The sequence below is a fragment of the Capra hircus genome, chromosome 2 (assembly GCF_001704415.2).
Source record: "Capra hircus breed San Clemente chromosome 2, ASM170441v1, whole genome shotgun sequence".
Classification (NCBI taxonomy): domain Eukaryota; kingdom Metazoa; phylum Chordata; class Mammalia; order Artiodactyla; family Bovidae; genus Capra; species Capra hircus.
This window is the reverse complement of record NC_030809.1, coordinates 9,627,167-9,651,519: the sequence shown is the minus strand read 5'-3', so window position 1 is coordinate 9,651,519 and position 24,353 is coordinate 9,627,167. Positions and strand designations below refer to the sequence as shown.

General features: G+C 50.1%; 2 protein-coding genes across 2 annotated transcripts; one reads left to right on the top strand and one right to left on the bottom strand.

The window, feature by feature from the left end:
* On the top strand, positions 73–9,828 carry GPN2 (GPN-loop GTPase 2). Its single transcript, XM_018056565.1, has 5 exons — positions 73–772; positions 1,357–1,513; positions 3,770–3,930; positions 7,544–7,674; positions 9,137–9,828. The coding sequence occupies exons 1-5, from the start codon at positions 362–364 to the stop codon at positions 9,207–9,209; spliced, it is 933 nt and encodes a 310-aa protein (XP_017912054.1). The 5' UTR covers positions 73–361; the 3' UTR covers positions 9,210–9,828.
* On the bottom strand, positions 18,251–19,607 carry SFN (stratifin). Its single transcript, XM_005676807.3, has one exon. It carries the CDS (start codon positions 19,514–19,516, stop codon positions 18,770–18,772), a length of 747 nt encoding a protein of 248 aa, XP_005676864.1. The 5' UTR covers positions 19,517–19,607; the 3' UTR covers positions 18,251–18,769.

Genomic DNA, 24,353 nt, shown 5'->3' with positions numbered 1-24,353 from the left:
AAGGTCCCTGCAGGGCCCCCAAGTCGGCCCCACGCCCTAGCGTCACCGCTTGGGGCGCCACAGCTCGCGGCGCCAAGCTGTGTCGTCATGGTGAGGGCGGGACTTCCTCTCCGGGCCGGGCTTTCCCGACGCCATCCGGAAGTCGGATGCAGGTCCCGTCAGTACCTGGCCTTCTGATCCCCTCACAGCGCGCGGGTTCCGTCTTCTTCCTCAGGCGAGCCCCGGGCATCGCAGCCAGCCCGGGGCGAAGCGCACGTTGAGGGATCCCGTCGTTGCCCTCAGAGCTCGTCTCCAGTGTGGCTCCCGCCTCCTTCCCCTGCCGCGCTCAGCTGCTCCGCACGGAGCCGTGTGCCGGCCGCCCATGGCGGGAGCCGCTCCGACCACAGCGTTTGGGCAGGCGGTGATCGGCCCGCCGGGCTCGGGGAAGACCACATACTGCCTGGGCATGAGCGAGTTCCTGCGTGCGCTGGGCCGGCGCGTGGCGGTGGTGAACCTGGACCCAGCCAACGAGGGGCTGCCGTACGAGTGCGCCGTGGACGTGGGCGAGCTGGTGGGGCTGGGCGACGTGATGGACGCGCTGCAGCTGGGCCCCAACGGCGGCCTGCTCTACTGCATGGAGTACCTGGAGGCCAACCTGGACTGGCTGCGTGCCAAGCTCGACCCCCTGCGTGGCCACTACTTCCTTTTCGACTGCCCTGGCCAAGTGGAACTCTGCACGCACCACGGAGCCTTGCGCAGCATCTTCTCCCAGATGACGCAGTGGGACCTTAGGGTGCGTCTGGGGTCTGGCGGGCCTATTTTGCAGATGGAAGAACTGAGACAGGGAGGAGGACAGATGCCACGCCTCCATGTCCCTCAGTGAGGTAGGGGGCCCAGACGCTTTGAAGTAAAACAGGTGTGAGTTCGAATTCTGGCTTTGCCACTGACTCCACTTTGCCACTGGACCACAATGTGGTCCTGGGCAAGTCAGTTTAATCTTTCTGAACCTGTTTTCTCATCTGTAAAATGGATGTGTCACTACCCAATTTGGGATTATTGGGAATTTGAAGGGGTTAAGTGAAAAGTGGCGTGATGATTGTTGTTGTGACTTGGTAGGCAAAAGAAAGTGAAACAGTGGAGTCAGATGCAGTGCCCACTGGGAGGCTCAGTGCAAGGCATCTTGTAGGAAAAAGTGTTTCACCTCTCCTGGAATAAGGGTTAGCAGTGGCTGTTAGAATGAAACAGAAGGAGGAAGAGACTAATGGGAAGACTTGCCCTTTGCCCTCAGAAGTCCCCAGTCTGATGAGAGGGACAGAGGCCCTAATGTTCCCTGCCTCCCCAGGCCACTCTCATGCCTTTCCCTTCCTCCCTTCCCAGCTGACTGCTGTTCACCTGGTGGATTCTCACTATTGCACAGACCCTGCCAAGTTCATTTCGGTACTGTGTACTTCCCTGGCCACCATGCTGCATGTGGAGCTGCCCCACGTCAACCTCCTCTCCAAGATGGACCTCATCGAACACTATGGGAAGCTGGGTAAGAGATCCCGTTCTGGCAGCCCAGGGCAACAGCTAGGCTGGAGTGATGCAGAAATCTCTGCTGAAGGAAGCCGCTTCCAGGGACCCTGTATGGCCTGGTGATAGTAGCCACAGCAGATCTGACCCCTGCCCATTTATTTTGTGCCCCTCTGTGCCAGATACTATTCTGGGTTTTGGGGACAAGAGAGCTACAGATGCTGATATGTATTATGAAGGAATTAGAAGAAAATGATGGATAATGAGTGAATGAGAAGGAGGGTGTAAACTGCCATTTGAGCTGAGTAGTAAAAAAAAAAAAAAGCCAGTCAAGGCAGAAGTGTCCTAAACAGGGGATCCAGTAACGGTAAAGGCCCTTAGGGAAAGAGCTTTTTGTGTTCAAGGGAAAAGGGGTGGGGAGTGGGGGAGCCCAGTTGTAGCTCAGAGAGTGATAGGACGAAGCAAGGTCAGAGGGGTGGCCAGGGGCTAAAAAGGAAAGCCATTGATGAATATGAAGCAGGAGAAACCATGAACTGAAAAGGCCCTTTTGGCTGCTTTGTGAATTGAAAGAGGCAAGAATGAAAACAGAGCCTATAGGAGGTTTTTGCAGCAACCCAGGCGGTGGTTAGTGGGAATGAAGAGAAGGAGATAGATACAAAACTTAACTCAGGAAATAGGATTTGCTGGTGGATTGGACATAGAAGAATTAAGAATGGCTCTCACATTTCTGACTGAACCAGTGGACGGATAAAGGTGGGAACAACAAAAGGAGAAGCAGGCTGGCACGAGGCAGGGGTGTTGCCTACGGTTCTAACAGCCAGCGTTTTTCTCCTGCAAAATTAGTGCTCTGCTGACTGCAGCATCAGTCTCTAAATACCATCTTCAGCCACAAAGGAACGGAGAGAAGAACAGCTGAAAGGAGGTTGTGGGGAGAGTGAAGTTTTGGGGCCTTGTCCAGGGAGGGTGACTGGCTGCCAGTTGGGACACGGAAGGATGTCAGCACCTTGGAGGGGCCACCTCAGCCCAGAGTCTTGGTCCATCTCCTGGCAAGCCCAGACACCCCATTTTATCTGTGTACAGATTTATGTCCTTCCAAGCCTCTCTCCCCACTTCACAGCCTTCATTCCAGACGGCCACATGTTTGTCCTCTGCATTTCTAGCTTTGAGTCTTGCCAGTCATCCTCACAAGAGATTGAGGTGCACACCAGATCAGGCAGTTGAGACCCAGAGAAGTTACATGAGTAGCCCAAGGTCAGTCACTCAGCTAGCATGTCAGCTGAGAGGAAACCTAAGTGCCAGTGTACCTGGCTGCAGTTTCTCCATCCTCAGCGAGAAGCATACCTGTCAGGCAATCCAAGAAGTTTGTTGGAATGCCCACATGTTCTTCCTTGCAGGCACAGGGGTGTCAGTTTCTAATCAGGGCTGGTAAGAATACAGAAAGCAGAGCTCAGGGTGTGAGTCAGTTGGTCCCGACAGGCAGATTCCCTCAACTGACTTTAGGACAGATCTGCTGAGTTCTCAGCTGCCTGAGTCTTCCAGGCAGAAATGGATAATATGGGAAGGCCCACTTTCCTTCTCTTAAGAGGAAGTTTGTATTCATAGAACTGAGTTCAGGGACCTCTGAGTCATCTATTCTGATCTTCTCATTTTATGCTAAGAAGGAAGTGGCCCAGAAAGGGAAAGTCATTTTCCCAAGAGGCCAGCTTGCTAGATAGATGACTTAGAGTGTGTGTGCGCCTGGTCCTGGGGGCACTGCCTGGCTATGAGCCTTGTGAGGCAGGGACCAGGCAGTTTTATTGGTACATGTTCAGTCTTATTACCATTGATCAGGCACTTCTCTGAACCAGGCACTGAGGTTTATGGCAGTTAATCCTCACAGTAGCCTCATGAGGTGGGTAACTGCCCATGGAGCTAGTAAATGGCAGCGCCAACAAGTGAAATCGGTTGTTTTCTTCTTAGTAAGTTCATTTCGCTGCCTCAACAAATATTTGTTGAATGAATGAATGAACGAGTGAGTGAATGAAGGTAAAGGAAGAAAGAAAAAAATACATTCCCTGTTCTCAGGTCTTTCGCCTGATGCCAGCTGCTCCTAATACCAGTTTCTCTTCTCTTCCTTCTGTTTTAATTGAAATATGATGGACTTACAGTGTTTTGTTAACAAAGTGATTCCGTTATACATATATATATATATTCTTTTTTGTATTCTTTTCCATTGTGGTTTATCTTTATCACAGGATATTGAATAGGGTTCCCTGTGCTAACCAGTTTCTCTTCTTAGCCTTCAACCTGGACTACTACACAGAGGTGCTGGACCTCTCCTACCTGCTGGACCATCTTGCTTCGGATCCTTTCTTCCGCCACTACCGGCAGCTCAACGAGAAACTGGTGCAGCTCATTGAAGACTACAGCCTAGTCTCCTTCATCCCTCTCAATATCCAGGTACAAGCATACTTTTTTCTTTTTTCTTCTTTCTCTCTCTCTTTTTTTTTGGACATGCTGTGCAGCTTGTGGAATCCCCAACCAGGGACTGAACCTGGGCCTTGGACAGTGAAAGCTCAGAGTGCTGACTGCTGGACGGACAGAGAAGTCCCTAAGGACGTCTCAGTTTTTTTGCACTTCGCTTTACTGTACTTCACAGCTACTGCTTTTTTCTTTTTTTTAACGAATTGCAGGTGGCACCCCTGCATTCAACAAGTGTATGTTCCAACAGCATTTGCTCACTTTATGTCTCTATGTCACACTGTGATGATTCTCACAATATTTTAAGCTTTTTAATTATTATTATTATATTTGTTATGATGATCTGTCATCAGTGATCTCTAATGTTACTCTCTACAGTCTTTTGGGGCACCATCAACTACACCCATATAAGACAGTGAACTTAATCCACAGATGGCGTGTGGATTTTGACACGTATTTTGACAGCTTCGCTGACTGGCTGTTCACTCATCTCGCTCCCTCTCCTTGGGCCGCCTTATTCCCTAAAACACAGCAGTGTGGAAATTAGGCCAGTTAATAACCCTACACTGGCTTCTGTGTTCAAGTGAAAGGAAAAGCTTCACGTCTCTCACTTTAAAAGCTAGAAATACTTAAAATCAGTGAGGAAGCCATGTCGAAAAGCTAAGAAAGGCCGAAAGCTAGGCCTCTGGTGCCAAACGGTTTGCTACGTTGTAAATGCAAAGGAAAAATTCATGAAGGAAATCAGAAGTGCTGCTTCAGTGAGCACAGGAGTGGTAAGAAAGCACAACGGAAATCTTTCAGCATATCAGAAAGCTGATATGAAGAAGCATATCAGAAAGCTGATATGGAGAAAGTTTTAGAGGTCTGAATAGATCAAACCAGCCTTAGCATTTCCTTAAGCCAAAGCCCAATCCAGAGCAAGGCCCTACCTAACTCCTTCCAGTTCTTTGAAGGCTGAGAGGTGAGGAAGCTACAGAAGAAAAGTTTGAAACTTGCAGAGGTTGGTTCCTGAGGTTTAAGGAAGGAAGCCATCCCAGTAACATGAAAGTGTAAGTAAAGCAGCAAGTGCTAAGGAGAAGCTGCAGCAAATTATCCAGAAAATCTCGCTAAGATAATTAATGAAGGTGACGTCACTCAACAGATGCTCGGTGTAGACGAAACAGCCTTATACTGGAAGATGTTATCTAGGACTTTGTAGCTAGAGAGGAGTCAGTGCCTGGCTTCAAGGGACAGGCTCACTCTTGTTAGGGACTAATGCATCTCGTGACTTTAAGTTGAAGCCAGAGCTCATTTACCATTCTGAAAATCCTAGGGCCCTTCAGAATTCTGTTAAATCTACTTTGTCTATGCTTTATAAATGGAACAACAAAGCCTGGATACACGGCACATCTGTATATATGTTTTACTAAATATTTTAAGCCCGCTATTGAGACCTACTACTCAGAAAAAAAGATACTTTTCATAATATTGCTGCTCATTGACAAGACACCTATTCACCCAGGGGCCGTGATGGAGAAGTTTTCATGCCTGCCAACACAGTATCCATTCTGCAGCCTGTGGATCAAGGAGTCACTTTGACTTTTAAGTCTTAGTACTTAAGAAATACATTTCTGAAGGGTATAGCTGCCATAGATGGTGATTACGCTCATGGTTCTGGGCAAAGTAAATTGAAAATCTTCTGGAAAGGATCCCCATTCTAGATGTCATTAAGAACATCTGTGATTCATGGGAACAGGTCAAAATATCAACATGAACAGGAGTTTGGAAGACGTTGATTCCAGCCCTTGTGGGTGACTCTGAGGGGTTCAAAACTTCTGTGGACGAAGTAATTGCAGATTGGTAGAAATGGCAAGAGAACTAGAATTCGAAGAGCCTGAAGCTGTGACTGAATTGCTGCAATCTCATGAAAAAACTCGAATGGATGAGCTCCTTCTCAGAGATGAGCAAAGCACGTGGTTTCTCGAGATGGAAACTACTGGTGAAGATACTGTGAAGGATGAAATGGCAACAAAGGATTTAGAATCTCACATGAACTCAGTTGATACAGTAGCAGCAGTGTTTCAGAGGACTGCCTCCAAGTTTGAAAGAAGTTCTGTCATGCTATTAAACGCTGTCAAACAGCACTGCATGCTCCAAGGAAATGGTTCCTAAAAAGAAGAGTCCGTTGGTGCTGCACACTTCACTGTTGTCTTATTTTAAGAAACTGCCACAACCATCTCAGCCTTCAGCCACCACCACCCTGATCAGTCAGCAGCCTTCAACATGGAGGCAAGACCCTCAACTGGCAAAAAGATGATGACTCACTGAAGGCTCAGATGGTAGTTAGCATTTTTTAGCAATAAAGTACTTTTTGATTAAGGTATTTTTTTTAGACATAATTGTACACTTAGTAGACTACAGTATAGCATAAACACGACTTTTATATGCACTGGGAAACCGAAATATTCACGTGACTCACTTGATCATGGGATTTGCTTTATTGGAATACTCTAGAACCCAACCCACAGTCTCTCCGAGGGTGCTTGTACTAGGCACTAGAACGACTCCTCCCTTGGCTATTGGCTCTGAAGTGCCTGGGGCTGCACTTCCAAACCAAGGCTATAGGAAGCTTTGAGGCCTCAAACAGTTGTCTTTGTCCTGGGTTCAGCTATCATTTAGTCTCATTGGTTTTGAGACCAGTGGGAGGCAGGATTCCAGTCAAGAGGGTGGACCAGACTTTGGCCCTATCTGTTCTGTTTTGCTGGGTTCTCTCCACTTATGTTACCTCCTCTGTGTGAAAATGGATAAGTTCAGAAAGTCCCCAGCAAGGGGCTTGACCAAGGCCTGAGACAAGTCTTTCAGGCTTTTTCCAGATGGGCAACTGTCTGTTGACTTTGCAAAATAGTACCCAACCCTTGTGCCTCTCACCTTGTACCCTGCAAAGGGAACCTGGGAGGAAAAGGTGCGTGTTAGATTCCTTTCTGCTGTGGGTGGACTTAAAAGAACTTGTCTCTTCTGTTCAATGCCACACTTTTCTCCTAGAGGAGAAAATCAGGAGGTGAACCCTATAATACTAATCGTACAATTTACAACTTGTTGAAGGCTTTCTGTGTTAGACATTGTGTGTGTGCCGAGGACTGTGTTTTGATCTCTTTCCCATCATGTGATGTAGGGACCATCCTTACCAGTTTTATATGGAGGAACAAATAAGTTACATGCGTATTTACTGGGTGCCTGCTGTGAGCTAAGTGCTATGCCAGGCATTGGGGATACCTGGGCAAACAACTTCCTGACCTCAAGGGGTGCACAGTCCAGTGGGGGAGTTACTAACTTGTTAATAGTAAGATGGTAGGCTCATAGCTACAGTGGGGATAACCCAGGGGATGGTGAGTGTGCATGGAGGAGCTTATCTGTTCTAATTTGGGTGAGTTGGTAGTCAGGAAAGAAGGGGTGTAGTCGGGCCTCTGGCGACACTGTAGATATATTCCAGGCCAAGGACGCTGCATGGACTAGAGGCTTCACGAGGCAAGATGGAGGGAGCATATTTGGAGAATGCAGTTGGTTTGGTACAACCTCAGTTCCACATACCTCTGTTTCTCTCCTCCCTGCTCAGGACAAGGAGAGTATCCAACGGGTGCTGCAGGCTGTGGATAAAGCCAACGGCTACTGCTTTGGGGTCCAGGAGCAGCGGAGCCTGGAGGCCATGATGTCTGCCGCCATGGGAGCTGACTTCCACTTCTCCTCGTATCCTTCCTCACTAGCGTCCACCATGGCCAAGAGCAGGAGGCCGGGGCTGAGGAGTGGCCACGTCTGCCCTTACAGATGACTGGATTCCTTTTGACCAGTGGGCTCCCTGGTGGCTGGTCCCTTGGAAGGCTTCAGGGTTGTTTGTACCTGAGGATAAAGTAGGACACTGATCAGAAGGAGCAACAAATACAGAGGCCCAGCCCTGAAAGGCACTGGTCACGTGGGAGAGACACAAGGGCTTCAGTTTGCCTGGTGTCTTGAATGTGAAGGAGAAGGGGAGATGCAGCGGTCAAGGGAGGTGGGCAGTGGAGGAGTGTGGACTTCGGTCTGTGGGTGGCCAGTGGGAACCAGCATCCTACCGATGAGCTGAGTGTGATGTGATCAGATGTCCATTTTTGAAAAGCACTGATGGCTCAGAGGTTAAAGCATCTGCCTGCAATGAGGGAGGCCTGGGTTCAGTTCCTGGGTTGGGAAGATCCCCTGGAGAAGGAAATGGCAACCCACTCCAGTATTCTTGCCTGGAAAATCCCATGGACAGAGGAGCCTGGTAGGCTACAGTCCATGGGGTCGCAAGGAGTTGGACACAACTGAGCAACTTCACTTGCTAAGTACAGAAAGTACATTTAATGAATGTGATTGGGAGCAGGAGCGTTTTTAGTCTCCAGGTGAGAACGGAGTGAGAGTAGAAAAGTAGTGAGTAGAAAACGGAGTAGAGAGTAGTAGTGAGAATAGAGAAAAGGGTTTGGCCTGGGAAGAATACGAAGGCGCTAGACAACCAGAGCTGGTGACCAGGTGGCTCTAGGATGGAGGAAGGTGGAGCAGAAGTTAGGCTCCCAGGTGTAGGGGTGGTTGTAGGGCTTCCCTGGTGGCTTGCATGGCAAAGGATGTGCCTGCAATGCAGGTTTGATCCCTGGATGGGGAAAACCTCCCACTCCTGGAGGGGCATGGCTACCCACTCCAGTATCCTTGCCTGGAGAATTCACTGGACACAGAAGCCTGATGGTTTGTGGTCCATGGGGTCACAGTCAGACACGATAAGCGATTAACACTTCGACTTTTCAGGGGTGGTTGTGTTCACTGGGGCAAGAAAAGGAAGAGGAGCGGGCAGGTTTTTCAGATGGGTAGCAGGGATGGGAGCTGAGGGCTGTGCCATGTTTGAGGGGCATGGCTCCAGAGCATGTGCCACAACACAGAGCCGGAAGGTTGGCGCGCTCCAGTTCTCTGCTGCTCAGCAGTGTGGGGAGAAGGCACAAAGAGGAGCATGTGGGTCTAGATTCTTCAGGGGACTTCTCAGAGCAGTTGGTCCCCTTGGCCTGAAGCTATAATTATGAGGAAGGGAACAGGATGGGAGAAACCTGCCAGACAGAGTTGGGAGGCAGGCATCACAGAGATCAGATCCTGCCCAGACCAGTTCCCCATCCTTGCCTGTGCTGTCAGCCTTGACAAGCCCCCCCATCAGCACCCTGGGCCTCCAGGAGAAGTACCTGGTGCCCTCAGAGCAGTCAGTGGAGCAGGAGGCCATGCAGCTGTAGCAGCGAGCTGGGCTCCAGAGGATGAGACACACAACCCAGCGCTGGGGGGAGTGGCGGCTCCCAGTGACCAGCTGGATGGCTCAGCAGCTGCAGATCCAAGAGCAGCCCGCCAGGCCAGAGCTGGAAGACAGGCGCGGGGATACTCAGGCCTGCGGAGGACTTCTGCCCTGAAGCCAGACGTGCCGCCAAGCAGAGCACCAGTCACACCCTTGTGAGCTCTGGGTGCTGCCACCGGGCATTCAGCACTGACGCACTCGGGCTGTGATGGAATGTGCTGCAATACAAGAGCTTATTTTCTACTTCCTGTGGCTTCCAAACTTTCCTTCCGCCACCTGGCCAAGGGAGGTGGGAACGTGGGAAGGCTGCCTTTCCTCAGAAGAGGAACTCCAGAACAGGGTCGCCCCCAAGCTGGAGGGATGACTCAGCCTCCAGTTGGGCTCCTTTGTTCATCTTCAGCGCTAACATTGAACTCAAGCCTGAGCTTTCACAAGCACCACTTCCTAGCAGATCTTGCATTGTTTTATTTTATTGTTTATTTCAGTTTTATTCTTTTGAGGGGCAAGTGTTAGTTTTCCATTTATAGTAATGATTAAAGTTGAATGAAGTTATTTATACAAAATGAGTTGTTGAAAGAAAAATATTAGTATATAATATGGTATCATGAAGGCTGTGACAAAAATTACGATGACTCAGGTTAGAAATACTGGTACTTGCTTCTGGTTGGGTGTTGCAGCTAGTTGGGTTCAATTCCTATTTTCAACCATAGATGGCGCCCCAGGCTTTCTTTTCTTTCTTTCTTTTTTAATTTTAATTTTCTTTCAGTTGTAGCCTGGAGGCAGAAGGGGACAGATGGCAGTTGTGCCAGTAGTCTTATTTGCAGACACTCAGGCCTGTTAACACATGGGATGGGCTTCGCATTTCACAAAGAGCTTCCACACAGACAGTCCTCATATGACTCTCACAGGAACGCCTAGGGATACAGATGAGATGGGGAATAGTGCTAAGCCCCACTTTACATGAGGAAACAGAAAACAGAGGCGTTTGAACCTCGGTCAGCCTGGCTCTCTCACACTCACTCTGCTGACTTCTTAAATGGTGAATCCTTAGTGGTGAAAAGTCACGGCCCCTTCTCCCACAGGATTTGTAGCCAATCAGGAGAAAGAATTTAGACACCTGTAGAGTATCCCTGAGTCGTAAATCAGGGGGAACTGTTCTGAAGTGGCCTTGAGATGGGAGTGACTGAGCTTTGCTTTCTTAGTTTTGCCATCAGAGCAGAAGGCAGTGGGGAAGGGGCCATAGGAGGCTTTTCGGACTGGAACAGTATGAAAGCAGTCGACCTCGACTCCCACGCCTGGCAGGATACAGGATAATAAGTGGGTACTACTTCCCCCGCCTCTTTCATCTGAGGAGTTCAAAGCACCTCACCCCTATTAACACTGTACACAGTAGGTGGGGAGTATCAACAGGGCAAGCCAGGGAAACTGAGGCCAGGAGGCACTACCTGGGGCTATCTGTGAGTCACCTGTGAGGCTTGGAGCCTGGGAATCATGACGCCCAGGCTCTTGGACAAATCCCTCATCAGTTGAGGCGTGAGGGTGGGTGCTGTGTGTTTGAAGCTGGTACCAATAGTTGTGGTCAGGGGTTTTGATGCTTACCCCGAACTAGAGGCCCCAGACACCACCAAAGCACACCAGATGGAAGAAAGGCGTCATGTAGAACTTTATGGCCTCATATGCAAGCATCCTCAGCATCAGCGAGTGGAGAAGGATGGAAACACTCCAAGCTTTATTTTCAGGCCTTGGTGTGACAACAAGGGTGTGTCTCCTCCAGTGGATGGAGCTCTGACCACTTCCCACTGATAGCAACATGATTTTCTGTTCCCCTGTTAGGACGAGGTGGACAGCACAGTGCAGAAATGCAGAGGCATCTGAGTTCCAGGTGAGGTCTGCTCAGCGTGATAGAGGCAGGGTCAGAGAAAGACTGGGCTTTCCCGTGGTAAATCCTCCTGCAATGCGGGAGACCTGGGTTCAATCCCTGGGTTGGGAAGATTCCCCTGGAGAAGAGAGAGGCTACCCACTCCAGTATTCTGGCCTAGAGAATTCATGGACTGTATAGTCCATGGGGTCGCAAAGAGTCGGACACAGCTGAGTGACTTTCTTTAGGGCTTCTCTTGTAGCTCAGTTGGTAAAGAATCTGCCTGTAATACAGGAGACCTGGGTTCAATTCCTGAGTTGGGAAGATATTCCCTGGCGAAGGAAATGGCAACCCGCTCCAGTATTCTTGCCTGGAGAATCCCATGGACAGAGGAGCCTGGCAGGCTACAGTCCATGGGGTTACAAAAGTCAGGTGCAACTTAAGAGACTAAACCACCAGATAAAGAATACCCTCAATTTGGCAGCAAGTGACAACTGTCCTTAAGATTTTTTTTTCCCCTAATAGAAAAAGAAAATACTTGGAAAATGAAAGTAATAAATTTTCTATTCAAATGTATAAATATATTTTGTGTTTTTTCTTTCAGTCTATTTTTCTATACATTCAGAGGGATAGCTATAGCATTTATATATGTGGGATATATTGTATTGCTTTATAACCTTTTTTCAGTTAATATTTTTTTGTGTAATTAGAACTAGAAAAATCTTAAAATCTTTTTTAACTTTTATATTAGAATATGACTGATTAACAATGTTGTGATAGTTTCAGGTGGACAGCAAAGGGATTCAGCCATACACATACAAACTCCCCTCCTATCCAGGCCTGCCACATGATATTGAGCAGAGCTCCCTGTGTATACAGAAGGTCCTTGTTGAAAACTAGAAAAACTTTTTTTAAGGTCATGATAATATTCTATAGTATGGTTAAAACATTGCTTATCCAGACTCCCATGGTTAGCCTTTAAGTTGTTGCCAGTTTTTCGCTATTATAAATAATGTTGGGATTAACATCTTTGTCTGAGTCTCTGACTTTTAAATTACGATACATAAGTCCTAGAAATAAAATTACCAACATTTTCTAGGTTCTGGGTTCATATTCCCAAAATGCCTCCCAGAAAAGTGCCACCTGACATCTCACAGGCCCTGTCTGGAAGTGCTCTTCTCAGTCCCAACCTCACCTGGCAATCATGACTTCTGAAGGGAGGAAACCATCCCGGAATGTCTTCCAAGGGACCTTCTTGGTCATCTCTGCTAACCACTGACATTATGGCTAAGCTGTGCATTTCCTGGCTCTGAACTGGGAACCTCCAACAATCGGAAGATAGCATTTGGAACCTATCAGACCACAGCTCACTGGAAAGCCTTCCAGCCCGGACAAAGAGGCTGAGGAGTGAGGATGACACCCTGAAGCCCACAGAGCTGAAGCACAGCCAGTCTGCCCTCTGCTGTTGCTGAAGTAGCAAAATGGCTGAGAATAGGAAGCCTGACCCCATTAGGGTCTGTGGGAAGATGAGGCTCCCATCAGGGTCTGAGAGATTCTCAAGGCTTCTGACAGAGATGGGAGTGACTTCCCAGCACCACTCAGGCCCACCCTGTTTTTGAAGAAGCGAGGAGGCCTACCCACCTCAGAATCCTGGCGGGAAATTCCCTATCAAGCTGAGTAGCTCTCCTTTTTCTTCTCTTGCCCCTGGTTGTTGAACCTTTTACTCAGCCAGGTCTGGGCTGCTCACCTCTTCTTCCAGTCCCCTTTGAGTCCCAGATGACACAGACGTCAGTGGCATCAGGCTTGATGAGGGTAGGAGGGAGCCATGTACTTCACTTCCAACCCACTGTGTCCTTCACGTCCAGCCAGCTGCACACAGTCCCAGAAGCCCGAGCTCCAAGTGACCTAAGACTGAGGGACTGTGAAGGGATAGGTTGGAGGTTTGGAGCCCAATTGAGGTGCAAAATACGAGTACTGGTAAAATGCTCTGGACTAGAACACAGCAAAGGTGAATTTTTTTCTCCCCATCCCAAACCCTGAAGCAGTTACAGAGGAAGAAGGTGAGAGGGCCCTTCAAAGTCATCCCAAATAAGCAAATCTAAAGTGGTGTGCTCACTGCCCAAATTCGGCTTCAAGAAACGTTCCCTAGCGCTCCCTTTACTCTGGATTGTCACTCTGCCTGTACATTAATCCTGGAGCCTCCACGTTGCTCTGTGGGGTCACAGAAACAGCAAAGGAGATGTACTGGGACAACTTGTAAGTCACACCAGTGGTCACATCATCGATTCTGAGCTAAAAACCAGTCCCCTTTACAGTCAGACAAGGAAATTTCAGGTTAACTTTATTCTGGAGGAAGAAAAGGGGGAAATGTATCTTCCTCTTGCCTTTTCTTTTAACAAATATTAATTGAATACCATAATCTGATGTATTTTTAAACACTGTACCTAGCCACAGATTGAAGACTCTGTGTTTTCAGAGTCTGGGGTTTCTTCTTTTATCCCTAGACAAAATCTCTATATTTCTTGGGAATTCCTGGGCAGTCCAGTGGTTAGACTCAGAGCTTTCACTGCCAGCAGACCCAGGTTCAATCCCCAGCAGAAGAAAACTAAGATCTTGCAAGCTGCGGCCAAAAAAAGGAGTTAAAATTTTTCAGAGAGCAGTAAGGGGAAGACTGGGTGGAGATGAGAGGTGAATCAGCCTTCTGACAACCCCAGGGCGATATACCTGTCTGCTGCCCCCAGAGACATTCCTGGCTCCTGACTCAGTGGGTAGGTGGGGATAGGGGGTTTGTGAGAGGAGGGGCACTTACCCCTGCAGAATCCTGGCTTCCTCAACCCCTCTCCTCCTACACACAGCAGGGCTGGGGGTGAAGACCCTAAGAACAGGGTGAAGAATTGAACAGAAGGTGTAACCAGGTTAAGGAAATCTTAACTTGATGAACAAGCCAGAAAATTGGTCCACTACACATTTTTTTCTCATCTAAAACAAGTCCTTTTGCTGGGCCCTGGGGTGGCTTTAGATTAAGTAGAGAAAGAAGCCTCTCTTGATTCTTAGAAAGTCCAAGATAGGAGCAGGACAGCATAGCATAAGGTGTTTCTTTTCAAATTTATTTTTAACTCATGAAACTCCCAATATACAAAAAAGGCATATGTGTGGCTATTTTAGCCAAAGTGTGGGGAAACTGGGGAACCCCTGACCACTGAGCCCGTGCCCTGTGCAGCTGCTAGGGAAACCTCTGAGCAAAGTTTGAAAATAGCCATTGTGGTTTAAAAACCATGAGCCTTGGAGTTGGACCTGTTCTACTCCCCGAGCACGTAAGTTATGTGTAACCTGGATTATTAGGTTATTTAGCTGCTCTGAGCTTCAGTCTCTTCATAAGCAAAACCAAGGAGATAATATGTAAGTATTAAGGTATGAAACCGCCTGGCATATAGCAGTCACACTGTGTGCTCTTAACAACTGTTTTCTGTTCTCTAGGAAGAAGCAAGAATAGGGACTTTTGGTCAGAAGAGCAATCTTGGTGCAAGCATCTGAAATTAAGTTCTTCCAAAAAGGCACTGGACACTTGGGCAGTATGTAAGTTTGTGTGTGAGTCTCTTGCCTTTCTGCCTTTTTGGAAGGAGCCACAGTAGCCTGCCTTGGCCTTCCTAGGTGCCTATTTAGTCCTGATAAAGTACCTTAACCCCTACACCTTGCTTCCCATCACCTACCCCTGTGGATTGACAGAGCCAGTTTGAACTTTGCTCTCTGAAGTAACTACATGTAAGAGAGAGAAGAGTAGATACCTTCTCGAGAAATCTTAGGTTGCAAATTTTCCCCATACAAGGCAAATTCTTGGCAGAGGAAGATCTTTGTAAGCCCTGGGTCTCTGTTTCCTGGGGGATTATCCAGCAATACAGAAAGGATAGGACTCTGTTTACTTAACTCTTGGTGAGCCCAATCTCTGTCTCCAGCCTTGCTTTATCCCCGAACTAGTTGTATTTCCATTTCCACAGTAGAGGACCTGGTACTAACCTATGTTAATTCCCAGGCATTTGGAAGGATGATTTTAAAACTAAGTTTTGAGCTCCTTCCGGTACACGAAACCTTGCTGGAGACTCTTTGGGAAGGAGTAATGGGACAACGTTACCATTTTAAGGGAGCTCTCTGGGGAGTTAAAAAAATAAACCCAGGACATAATTGCAAAGCGGTAGAACCAAATAGATATGAAACCATCGCGGAATAAATATACCTAAGAAGTGAAAAGAGTTGATAGGCTAGGTAGCATATCCAAAGCTCGGTATGTGTTAAAGGGAAAGGCGTGGTGGCTAGTCTTTTTTTGACCTGAAGATGGCTTTGAAATTTGGAAAAGTTTAGAAGAAAGTGATCAAGTGGAGAGGACGATGAGAAAAGAAGAGTGGCCATCATGAAATTTCCATCGGAACTTTGCATTCTTACCGACTTTGCCCTCTGGGGCTGATTTTTTTTTAATTGAGCATAATTCACAGATCATAAAATTCACTATAAAGTTCACAGTTCAGTGTTTTTTTTTCCCCCATATATTCACAAAATTGTGTGACCATCATGCTGCATGCTCAGTCGCTCAGTCTTTTCTGACTCCTTGCTACCCCATGGACTGCAGCCCGCCAGACTCCTCTGTCCATAGAATTTCCCAGGCAAGAACAGTGGAATGTGTTGCCATTTCCTACTCCATCATCACTATTTAAATCCAAGAAGATTTTATCACCCTAAGAGAAATTTCATACCCAAGAGCAGCAGGACTGAAAAAAATAAATTTTTAAAAAATTTTATTGGAGTACAGTTGATATACAGTGTTGGGTTGTATAGAACTGAAAAAATTTTAATGTCAAATTTAGGCCAGGAAAAGAGGACCAGGAATGCCCACTGAGGCCCCACCCTGGGTAACCTAAAGAAAGCTTTAGATAGAAAGGTCTGGGACCCAATTCAGAAGCTGGTGCCTAAGGCAGCTCACAGCTAGCCTGTCTGGTGATATTCCAAACCATAGCATCTGCTTTTAAAATCTGTCAACACCAACAGGCTACCTTAGAGTAGCTAGTTTCTTTCCCCATAGAGGCCAACCATGGGTGGCATAAAGGGAGTAGGCAAAAGTCAAATGCAGAGAGAAAAGAGAAGAATTTGCTTTCCTAGGACCTACCTCATTAAGAGAAAGTCACCAGACCTGTCTGGTAAGAGAAACCAGGTCACTTCCAAAGCTAAGGGGAAGTCACCTGCTCTTTCCCAGAGTCTTTGACCAGTTTGAAACCTTAACACCTAATACCCTTCTGAAAAGAGAAGACAAGGGACCCAGAGAGCATCTGAGTGGTCCTGCCAGCGTCCCGTGAAGAATTAGAAATTCTGATAAGAGCCTTTTAGTCCATGAGTGTGACCAAACTTGGACTCCACCTGATGAGGCTGGATGCAGTTCCCCCAGTATTATCAGGTGGAGGACTGCCCACTTGTGTCAGGCCAGTATTCTGGGGTGACCCAGTGATCAAGCGGGTTGGATTTGGCAGTAAAGCTGTTCCTCAGGACTGGGCCTGATTATTCTGCTTTTGGCACAGAAATGCTAGATAAATCCTGGACTACCGATGCTGGAAGGATTAATAATAGGTAACATGTATAAATATGTATTATGGGCTACTTTACATACATTTATTTTTCTCAAACTTCACAGCAACTTTTAAGAGGAAGGTACTATTTTTTAATCCTCACTTCACAAATAAGGACAAAAGGTAAGCATGGTTAAGAACCCTGGACAAAGCAGGCTTGGAGTCAAACTAAAAAGCCATTAGTTCAAGCCCCCTATGATACAGAAGGTAGAAACTGAGGTCCAGGGTGAGGGTTAATGACTTTTCCAAAGTTGGCTCAGTCGGTAAAGAATCCGCTTGCAAATGCGGGAGACCTGGGTTACATCTCGGGTTTGGGAAAATCCTCTGGAGGAGGGCATGGCCAGAGAGGAGCCTGGTAGGCTGCAGTCCATGGGGTCGCAAAAAGTCGGGCACCACTGAGCGACTAAGCACATAGCACGGGGTTGCAAAGCCACTGAGGGTCACATCCAAGCCTCCTGGCCACCAGGTCAGGGCTACTTGGGCTCTAGAGTGCGATGGAGACACCTTGGTGGCCTTTTTCCTGCCCATACTGCCAGCCAGGCCAGGCCCAGGCACCGCCGGTAGAGCGGATGACTCAGAGGGCGGGGACTGCTTTTACCGCACTACCCCGCCCCGTCCCGCTGCTCTCAGGATGTAGAGCTCTCGGGTCTGGCGGGTGGCAACTCGTCCGAGTGAAACCAGGAAAGCTCCGCCCCTGGCACTCTGCGGGTGGCGGGGGCCTCTTCTCCCGGCTGCGTGTCCCGGCGCCTGCAGGGCCCGGCGGGCGATGGGGAGACGCTCCCAGCTCGTTCCGCCGCTCCTTCTCCTATTGGTCAGTCTGGCCCCGGGGGCGGTACCCTGAGCAGCTCCTTCCCGTGATTGGATGATGTCAGCCTCGGGCCCGCCTCTGGCCTCAGGCTGTGAAGGTAGGGCTTCACTAGGCGGTAGAAGGCGGAGGAGCGTCGCTGCTGGGAGCTGAGATGCGGAGGCGGTGGGCTTGGCCCGCCGCGGCCGAACCCGCTCTCGGCGGCCCTTCGCACTCAAGTTGCACCTCTTCGTCAACGGCCCGTTTTATTTTGTCCCCATCTCCGAACGTTGGAAGGCGGTCTTCTCCTCAGACCTGAGCTTTTAATGGCGGCGTCATACCCGCCCCCTGGTGATACTTCCCTCCGCTCAGATCTGATGGGACTGTTCCCCGCTTTCAGGTCTGGGGTGCTCAGTGCCGCTCACTGCGGCGTACCCCTCCGACCTCACCCCGGAGACTGTCCCCTCCACCTGAGCGCTTCAGCCTCCCACCCCACGTTCCTGGCAGAGGAGTCTCCAAGCCGCCTTGGCGCTGCTCACCCGACCCTCCCGGGATAGGACCAGTTTGAGGGGACTAGACCAGACCCTGATGGAGAGGGCTGGATCCCCAGCCTCTCTCCTGGCTCCAGAGTCTTGCCTGCGAGTCACTGAGCCAGCCCCAAGGAGGTCAGGGTCTCTGTAACTCACACACCAATCCCTGTCCCGCCCTTCCGCAATAACTGAAAAAGACAGGCGGAGTGTCACAGGGCAACTTTATTGAGAGGAAACATGGTCACACCCAGCAGACATGCTCTCCCTCTCATCCTGGGTCCTGGTTGCTGCACAACACACACACACACACAGGCGCACACACACACCTTCATCACCAACCTCTGCCACACAGTTCGGTTTTCAGCTCTAAGGATGGGACACTCCTCAATTCCTAAGATCCATAGGTAGCAGGGGCGGGAGGGGGTTGGAGTGGGGAGGAAGTGGTCAGGGTGGGGGGGTGTCTGGGACGGGGGGCGGGGGTGGAGACAGAGAGCAGGGCTGGATGATGACCAGTGGCCAGGAGCCCCTGACAGCTGCAGGAAGTATGGAATCCTCTGGCTCCAGGGGGACTCGGCTCTGCTTGTCCCTCTCTATGGAGCCTTTCTGAGCTGGGCCAGAGCGTTTGGGGAGAAGAGTCGGGCCTCCCACCCCATACAAGTCCTCTCTGCCGGGAGTGGGGGACTGGAGCGGGCAGGGTAGGGCAGGGCGTGCAGCGGGTGCGGCTCAGCTCTGGGGCTCCTCGGGAGCCTCGCCCCCTTCTTCCCCGGCGTTGTCTGCCGTCCACAGCGTCAGGTTGTCTCGCAACAGCTGCATGATGAGGGTGCTATCTTTGTAGGAGTCCTCGCTGAGGGTGTGCAGGTCGGCCATGGCCTCGTCGAAGGTGGTCTTGGCCAGAGAGATGGCCTCCTCGGGGCTGTTGGCGATCTCATAGTGGAAGACGGAAAAGTTCAGGGCCAGGCCCAGGCGGATGGGGTTGGTGGGCGGCATCTCCTTCTTGCTGATGTCCATGGCCTCCTGGTAGGCCGACCGGGCTGAGTCGATGATGCGCTTCTTGTCGTCGCCAGTGGCCACTTCGGCCAGGTAGCGGTAGTAGTCGCCCTTCATTTTCAGGTAGAAGACCCGACTTTCGGCGTCACCGGCCTCCTTGATGAGGTGGGTGTCCAGCAAGCCCAGCACTGTGTCGCACACGCCCCGGAGCTCCGTCTCCACCTTCTCTCGGTACTCTTGCACCTCCGGGCCCTTCTCTTCCGAGCTTTCTTCATTGCTCTTTTGCTCGATACTGGACAGGACCCTCCACGCCGCCCGCTGGCCACCCACCACGTTCTTGTAGGCCACTGAAAGCAGGTTGCGCTCTTCGCAGGATAGCTCCTCGCCCTTTTCCACAGCGCTCTTCATGAAAGCTGCCATGTCTTCATAGCGTTCGGCCTGCTCGGCTAACTTGGCCTTCTGGATCAGACTGGCTCTCTCCATGGCTCTGGGGACAGGCAGACAGGCAGGCGGCGGGCTAACTGGCTGCCTCGGAACCAAGGCCGGGTTCTGTGCTTCTCCTGCTCTCTGCCCGCCTTTTGGCTGGAAGGCCAGGCCCAGAGAGGGGTGGGAGGGGCAGAGGGCGGGGCTAGGGCCCCGGACCTGCCTCCCTCTCCTCTTCGCCCCCACACCCTTTCCGCTCTTCCTTAAAGGTAAAAGGGCTGGGATGGCGGGTAGGGAGGCGGGGGCCGGGGGTGAGTCATCCGGACTGTCAGCGGGAGAGATTTGGGCGTTGGCCTCACCTGCACCGACACCTTTCCAGGCCCCAGGCTGCCCGCTTTGGTTCAGGGTTTCTATTACATGCCTACCGTAGGTAGCTGTCCCAGTTGCTCAAATCAGATCCTCCTTCACCGTGTTCTTACACGGGTTGAGGATGGCTTCAGCTACCTGGCCGCTATGGGCCTAGGCAGAGCCCATAAAGCCAGGTGCAGGAGGATGGGGTTCCCAGTCCTGCCAGGTGTGTTTCCCGTATTGGTTCAGGAGAGATAACTCTTTGTTTAGGTAGGGCGGTAGCTAGCTTCCCAAGCGCCTTCATACCCATGATCTAACTTAATCTAACCTGCTCTGTCTGTGTGAAATGGGCAAGTCTGTGACACTACTCCCACTGTAGAGGCGGGAACGCTAAGGCTCAGAGAAAGATGAGAGTTGCTCACAGTCACACAGCTACTAAATTTGGCTTTGCTCCCATCAAGTCTTTTGACTTGTGAGCTCCAGACTATTTAAAAGTGACATGCAGGCTTCTTCCGGAGTCTACCTGAAATGGTTCTACCCACCACCCCTCACTCCTCCTCAGGATCCTGTCCCCTCTGAGCTCCCAGAATGCAAAAGTGGCAGCTTTCAGAGTGCCACTTAATGAGGTGTTTAACGAGCGGCCTCTGACGCTCTGGCCCAGCCTTTGTAATTAGTCACCCAGTAGGTTTTTTGGATACCTTCCCCATCACAGCACAATTTTCCCTTTCAAGTTGGTGGCCTGTTGCCACTTGTCTGAGGACTTGCCCTCTGGCTGTCCACACCAGGTCACCTGCCCCCCCGTCTGCCATCATGTGTCAGTGGGGCGCACAGAGGGTGGGGACCCAGCTCACTGGCTGTTCCACTTTCCTGCCTAACTCAGTCCCGCCCTCTGTCAGAGGCAGGGATGCCCGCCACCTGGGTACCCTGCCCAGCTGGGTACCAGGAGGGGGGGAAACGCTAGCAACTGGGGAGAAAAGACAGGACCAAGGCGATGGAGGCGGCTGTGACGCATGTCGTTTCGTTTTATGGGGCAGCAGTCCCAGCTGAGCGCTGCCTTCCTCTTCCCCCCAGCTGAATGAGCCTGCCTCTCAGAAGTTTCCCTGCCCTTCCCTCTGACCACGGCCCCACTTCTGATTCCTGGCAGAAGCCTCAGAGATGGAGACTTCTCTGTTGCCAATCTTTTGTCCCTGTTCACTGAGACCCTGTCTCTGTGTCAGTTGAAATTTTCACCCAAAGGTGTTGGCATTGCACCTAGGAGGGTGGGTTCCTGCTTGTCTGCTCTACCTCTAGCCAAAGCTCAGATGGGGCTCGGGGTGGGGCTCCTCTCTCTGGGATCCAGCCAGTTTAATGCTTGAACCAGAACTATTTCACAAGCCTGTCCCTCCTCAGTTCCTCTTGGTGTCTGAACACCCACCCTCTCCTCCTGGAGGGAGGCTTAGGCCAGAACTCTGAGGCCCAGAGATGAGATCTGCCTCTTTGAAGGGAAAGTAGGGACGTGTCTGAGCTGATGCCATGTTTTCCAAGGAAGCAAGCAGAAGGGATTTTAGGCTTGCCATCCTGAAGGCTCTGCCTAAATCACATCACTGACAGAAAACAATGAAAAAGAAACATACTGGAACACCAATTTACAGTGTATGTTTAGGTAGTAGGATTCTAAGTGGGTTTTTTGTTTTCCTTTGACTTTCCTAGTATCTTCAGGTTATCAATGGTGAATGTGTATTATTTTTCTATGACAGAACAGCCTACAGTCTTGGAATCAGACTGCCTGGTTTCAGTTCTTACAAGCTACTGTGGCTTTGGGTAAGTGACTTGGCCTCTATGAGCCTCAGTTTTCCTGAATAAAAATGGGGCTTGTTGTGAGAATTAAGAGTTGATGGAAAGCACTTAGCAGAGTGGATGGTAACTATTAACATCATGTGAAAAGAAAACCGAGCCTTATTATAATAAATATACACACTTGAAGCACTAATATGGAGCTGATTTCTATGAAATAAGGAAGGGCCGGCCCCAAAGCAAGTCTCAACCAAAGGCTAGACCCTGCCCAACCAGAGAGACGATGAATGAATGGTCAGAGGCACTCACTCAGCACTACCTCCGCCCTCTCCAGCTCACACATTCCTCTGGCCTCCACAGGCCTTGGGCCCTCGAGGACCTTCCTTGGTACTAGTCATCCAGCCCGGGCTTTCCCAGGTCCTGGGGGAAAGCTGGAGATTCCAAAACATTAGAAACCTGGAGGGCAGGGCCTGGTAGACCCAGGGATTTTGCAGCTGTTTCTGTCTCAAGGCAGGAAGACTTACTTCTCTTCCTACCACTCTCACCAGAGACCTGGTGGCGGCTTACACCACAAGCTCCAGGTCCTCAGCACAGCACTGGGCATGGGAAAGGGAGCCTCGTCCCTCCTTCCCCTCCCCTGCTGAAGCTCAGGGGTGAATTTGGGAGCCAGGCTACCTAACACCTCCTGCCCGCTCTGGCCTGTCAGTCCTGACTCAGTTCCTGTCTCAGGCACCTCCCTTTGCCTCCAGGCCTCCCTTTCCCAAGTCCAGGAGCCCAGGCAGGCAGGAGGCAGCAGACCCTGACAGGGCATGGGGTTCTACTGTCAGCCGCCTGAGTCAGCAGGGCAGGAATGGGGTCTGCAGTGCAAAGGGGCTTTCCTCATCCTGCCTGCTACCTCCCCACCCTCCCATAGAGCATCCTTCCTACCCGCAGGATCAAAGCCTCTTGTCCCACAGACAACCACTCCTTCCTAACTGGTAATAACAGGCTTTGAAGGGTTGTGGCATAGAGAAGGCACCAACCAGTTGCTATCTACCTCCATTGAGAACAAGGACAGGGCTCTGATTGCAGCAGGAGGGACGCTGGTTAGACTTCAGAGTGAACTTCCTTGGAAATTTTTTTCAGTTTTGGAATGATCAATCAGGTAACTAGAGGAAACTCAAGTGAAAGAAAGTGAAAGTGCAGTTGCTCAGTCGTGTGTGACTCTTTGAGACCCCATGGACTGCAGCCTACCAGGCTCCTCCGTCCATGGGATTTGCCAGGCAAGAATACTGGAGTGGGGTGCCATTTTCTTCTCCAGGGGATCTTCCTGACCCAGGGATTGAACCCGGGTCTCCTGCATTGTAGGCAGACGCTTTAGAAGAAACTAAGGGCTTCCTCAATCCCTGGGTCGGGAAGATCCCCTGGAGAAGAAAATGGCACCCCACTCCAGTATTCTTGCCTGGAGAATCCCATGGACAGAGTAGCCTGACAGGCTACAGTACATTGGGTCTCAAGTCGGACATAACTTAGTGACTTGAAAGAGAGAGGGGAAACTATGGTACCTTCTCCCATGGTTAGTTGTGAACAAGAGTTCAGTTATTCAGCTAAGAGCTCACTCCACTAGTTGGCTGTCTTTGGGAGAGATATTAGATCACTTTTAAATGACTCAGCTATCTGAGTCTTGTTTCCTCAAGGCACTGCTGTTTAGAGTACCCTACGTCTCCTTGGCCATTCTAGGACACAGTGTGGAATTACTGGAAAGAGAATGGAATGAGGTCTGGGTGTGGAACTGCATCCCAGCTCCATTATAAGGCCTTGAGCAGGTCCATTCCTGTCTTTTGGCCTCAGTTTCCCCATCAGTTCAAGGAGGCCAACACAGATCATCACTCAGCCCCTGCTAGCTCTGAATGACATTCTCTGATATTAAGGTTTCTTTTCTGAGATCCCCTCCTTCCACCACAGCCATCTTCATTCCTTGGGTGATGCAGAAAAGTCAGAGATTGGAAGAGACATGGGGCAGGTGCAGATCTTGGATTTATCAGCTGCGAGACACTGGGCAATTCCTTAAAAGGCTGTCATCACCTTCTTCATAGGTTTAGGCGAGAGAATGGGCCTCGGCGTGTATTCTGATGTGGGGTGTCAGCTGGGGAAAGGCAAGATTCCATTATCACCCTGGGCTGGACTCAGTTCAGGGTGGGACAGCCCCAGACTGGAGTTAAACCCGCTGCCCCAGCCTGGACTGGGACCTCTCCAAGTTCAGAGGTCAGCTAAGACTTGAAGGTCTCTGGAACTGAGACCAGGAGTTCTGGAGGGGCAGAGTGAAGACAATCCTAGCCGCTCTGCCTGTGTCCCCTCTGGTTTCATTGTGCCTCTTTTTAAAAATCTCTAGAACGGCTCTGACCAGTTGACTAGGCTGGCATTGAGGATAAGCCAGATGTTCTCCTGCAGATTCATCATAGGCCCCAGCCCTGGACCCCAAATAAAGGTGGTACCAGACACTCAAAGGTATGGCAAGAAGATGGAGATCTTTATTTTGGTTAAAAAAAGGTACAGGACAATAGACAAGCAGCCCCCCACCCCCACCCCGCCATGGGCTCAGCAGATTCCCTAGGCCCGCCTGGTTGCCTTCAGTTCCTCTGAAGAGCTCAGGACTGTCAGCGCCAGCCCGGCCCCTCGGTGCCTGAAGCAAAGGGGGACAGCGTCCTCCTTGCGTCCTACCCGCTGGGTGGGGGGCGGGGGGGGCGTGGGAACAGTGTCAAACCAGCTGTGCTCAGAACAGTCACCAAACTTGTTC

Excerpts from the sequence above, each read along its gene's own strand:
- GPN2 (XM_018056565.1), top strand. The coding sequence starts at position 362 with ATGGCGGGAGCCGCTCCGACCACAGCGTTTGGGCAGGCGGTGATCGGC. Across the intron at positions 773-1,356 it reads TGACGCAGTGGGACCTTAGG|CTGACTGCTGTTCACCTGGT; the intron begins GTGCGTCTGGGG and ends CTCCCTTCCCAG. Across the intron at positions 3,931-7,543 it reads TCATCCCTCTCAATATCCAG|GACAAGGAGAGTATCCAACG; the intron begins GTACAAGCATAC and ends CTCCCTGCTCAG.
- SFN (XM_005676807.3), bottom strand. The coding sequence starts at position 19,516 with ATGGAGAGAGCCAGTCTGATCCAGAAGGCCAAGTTAGCCGAGCAGGCC.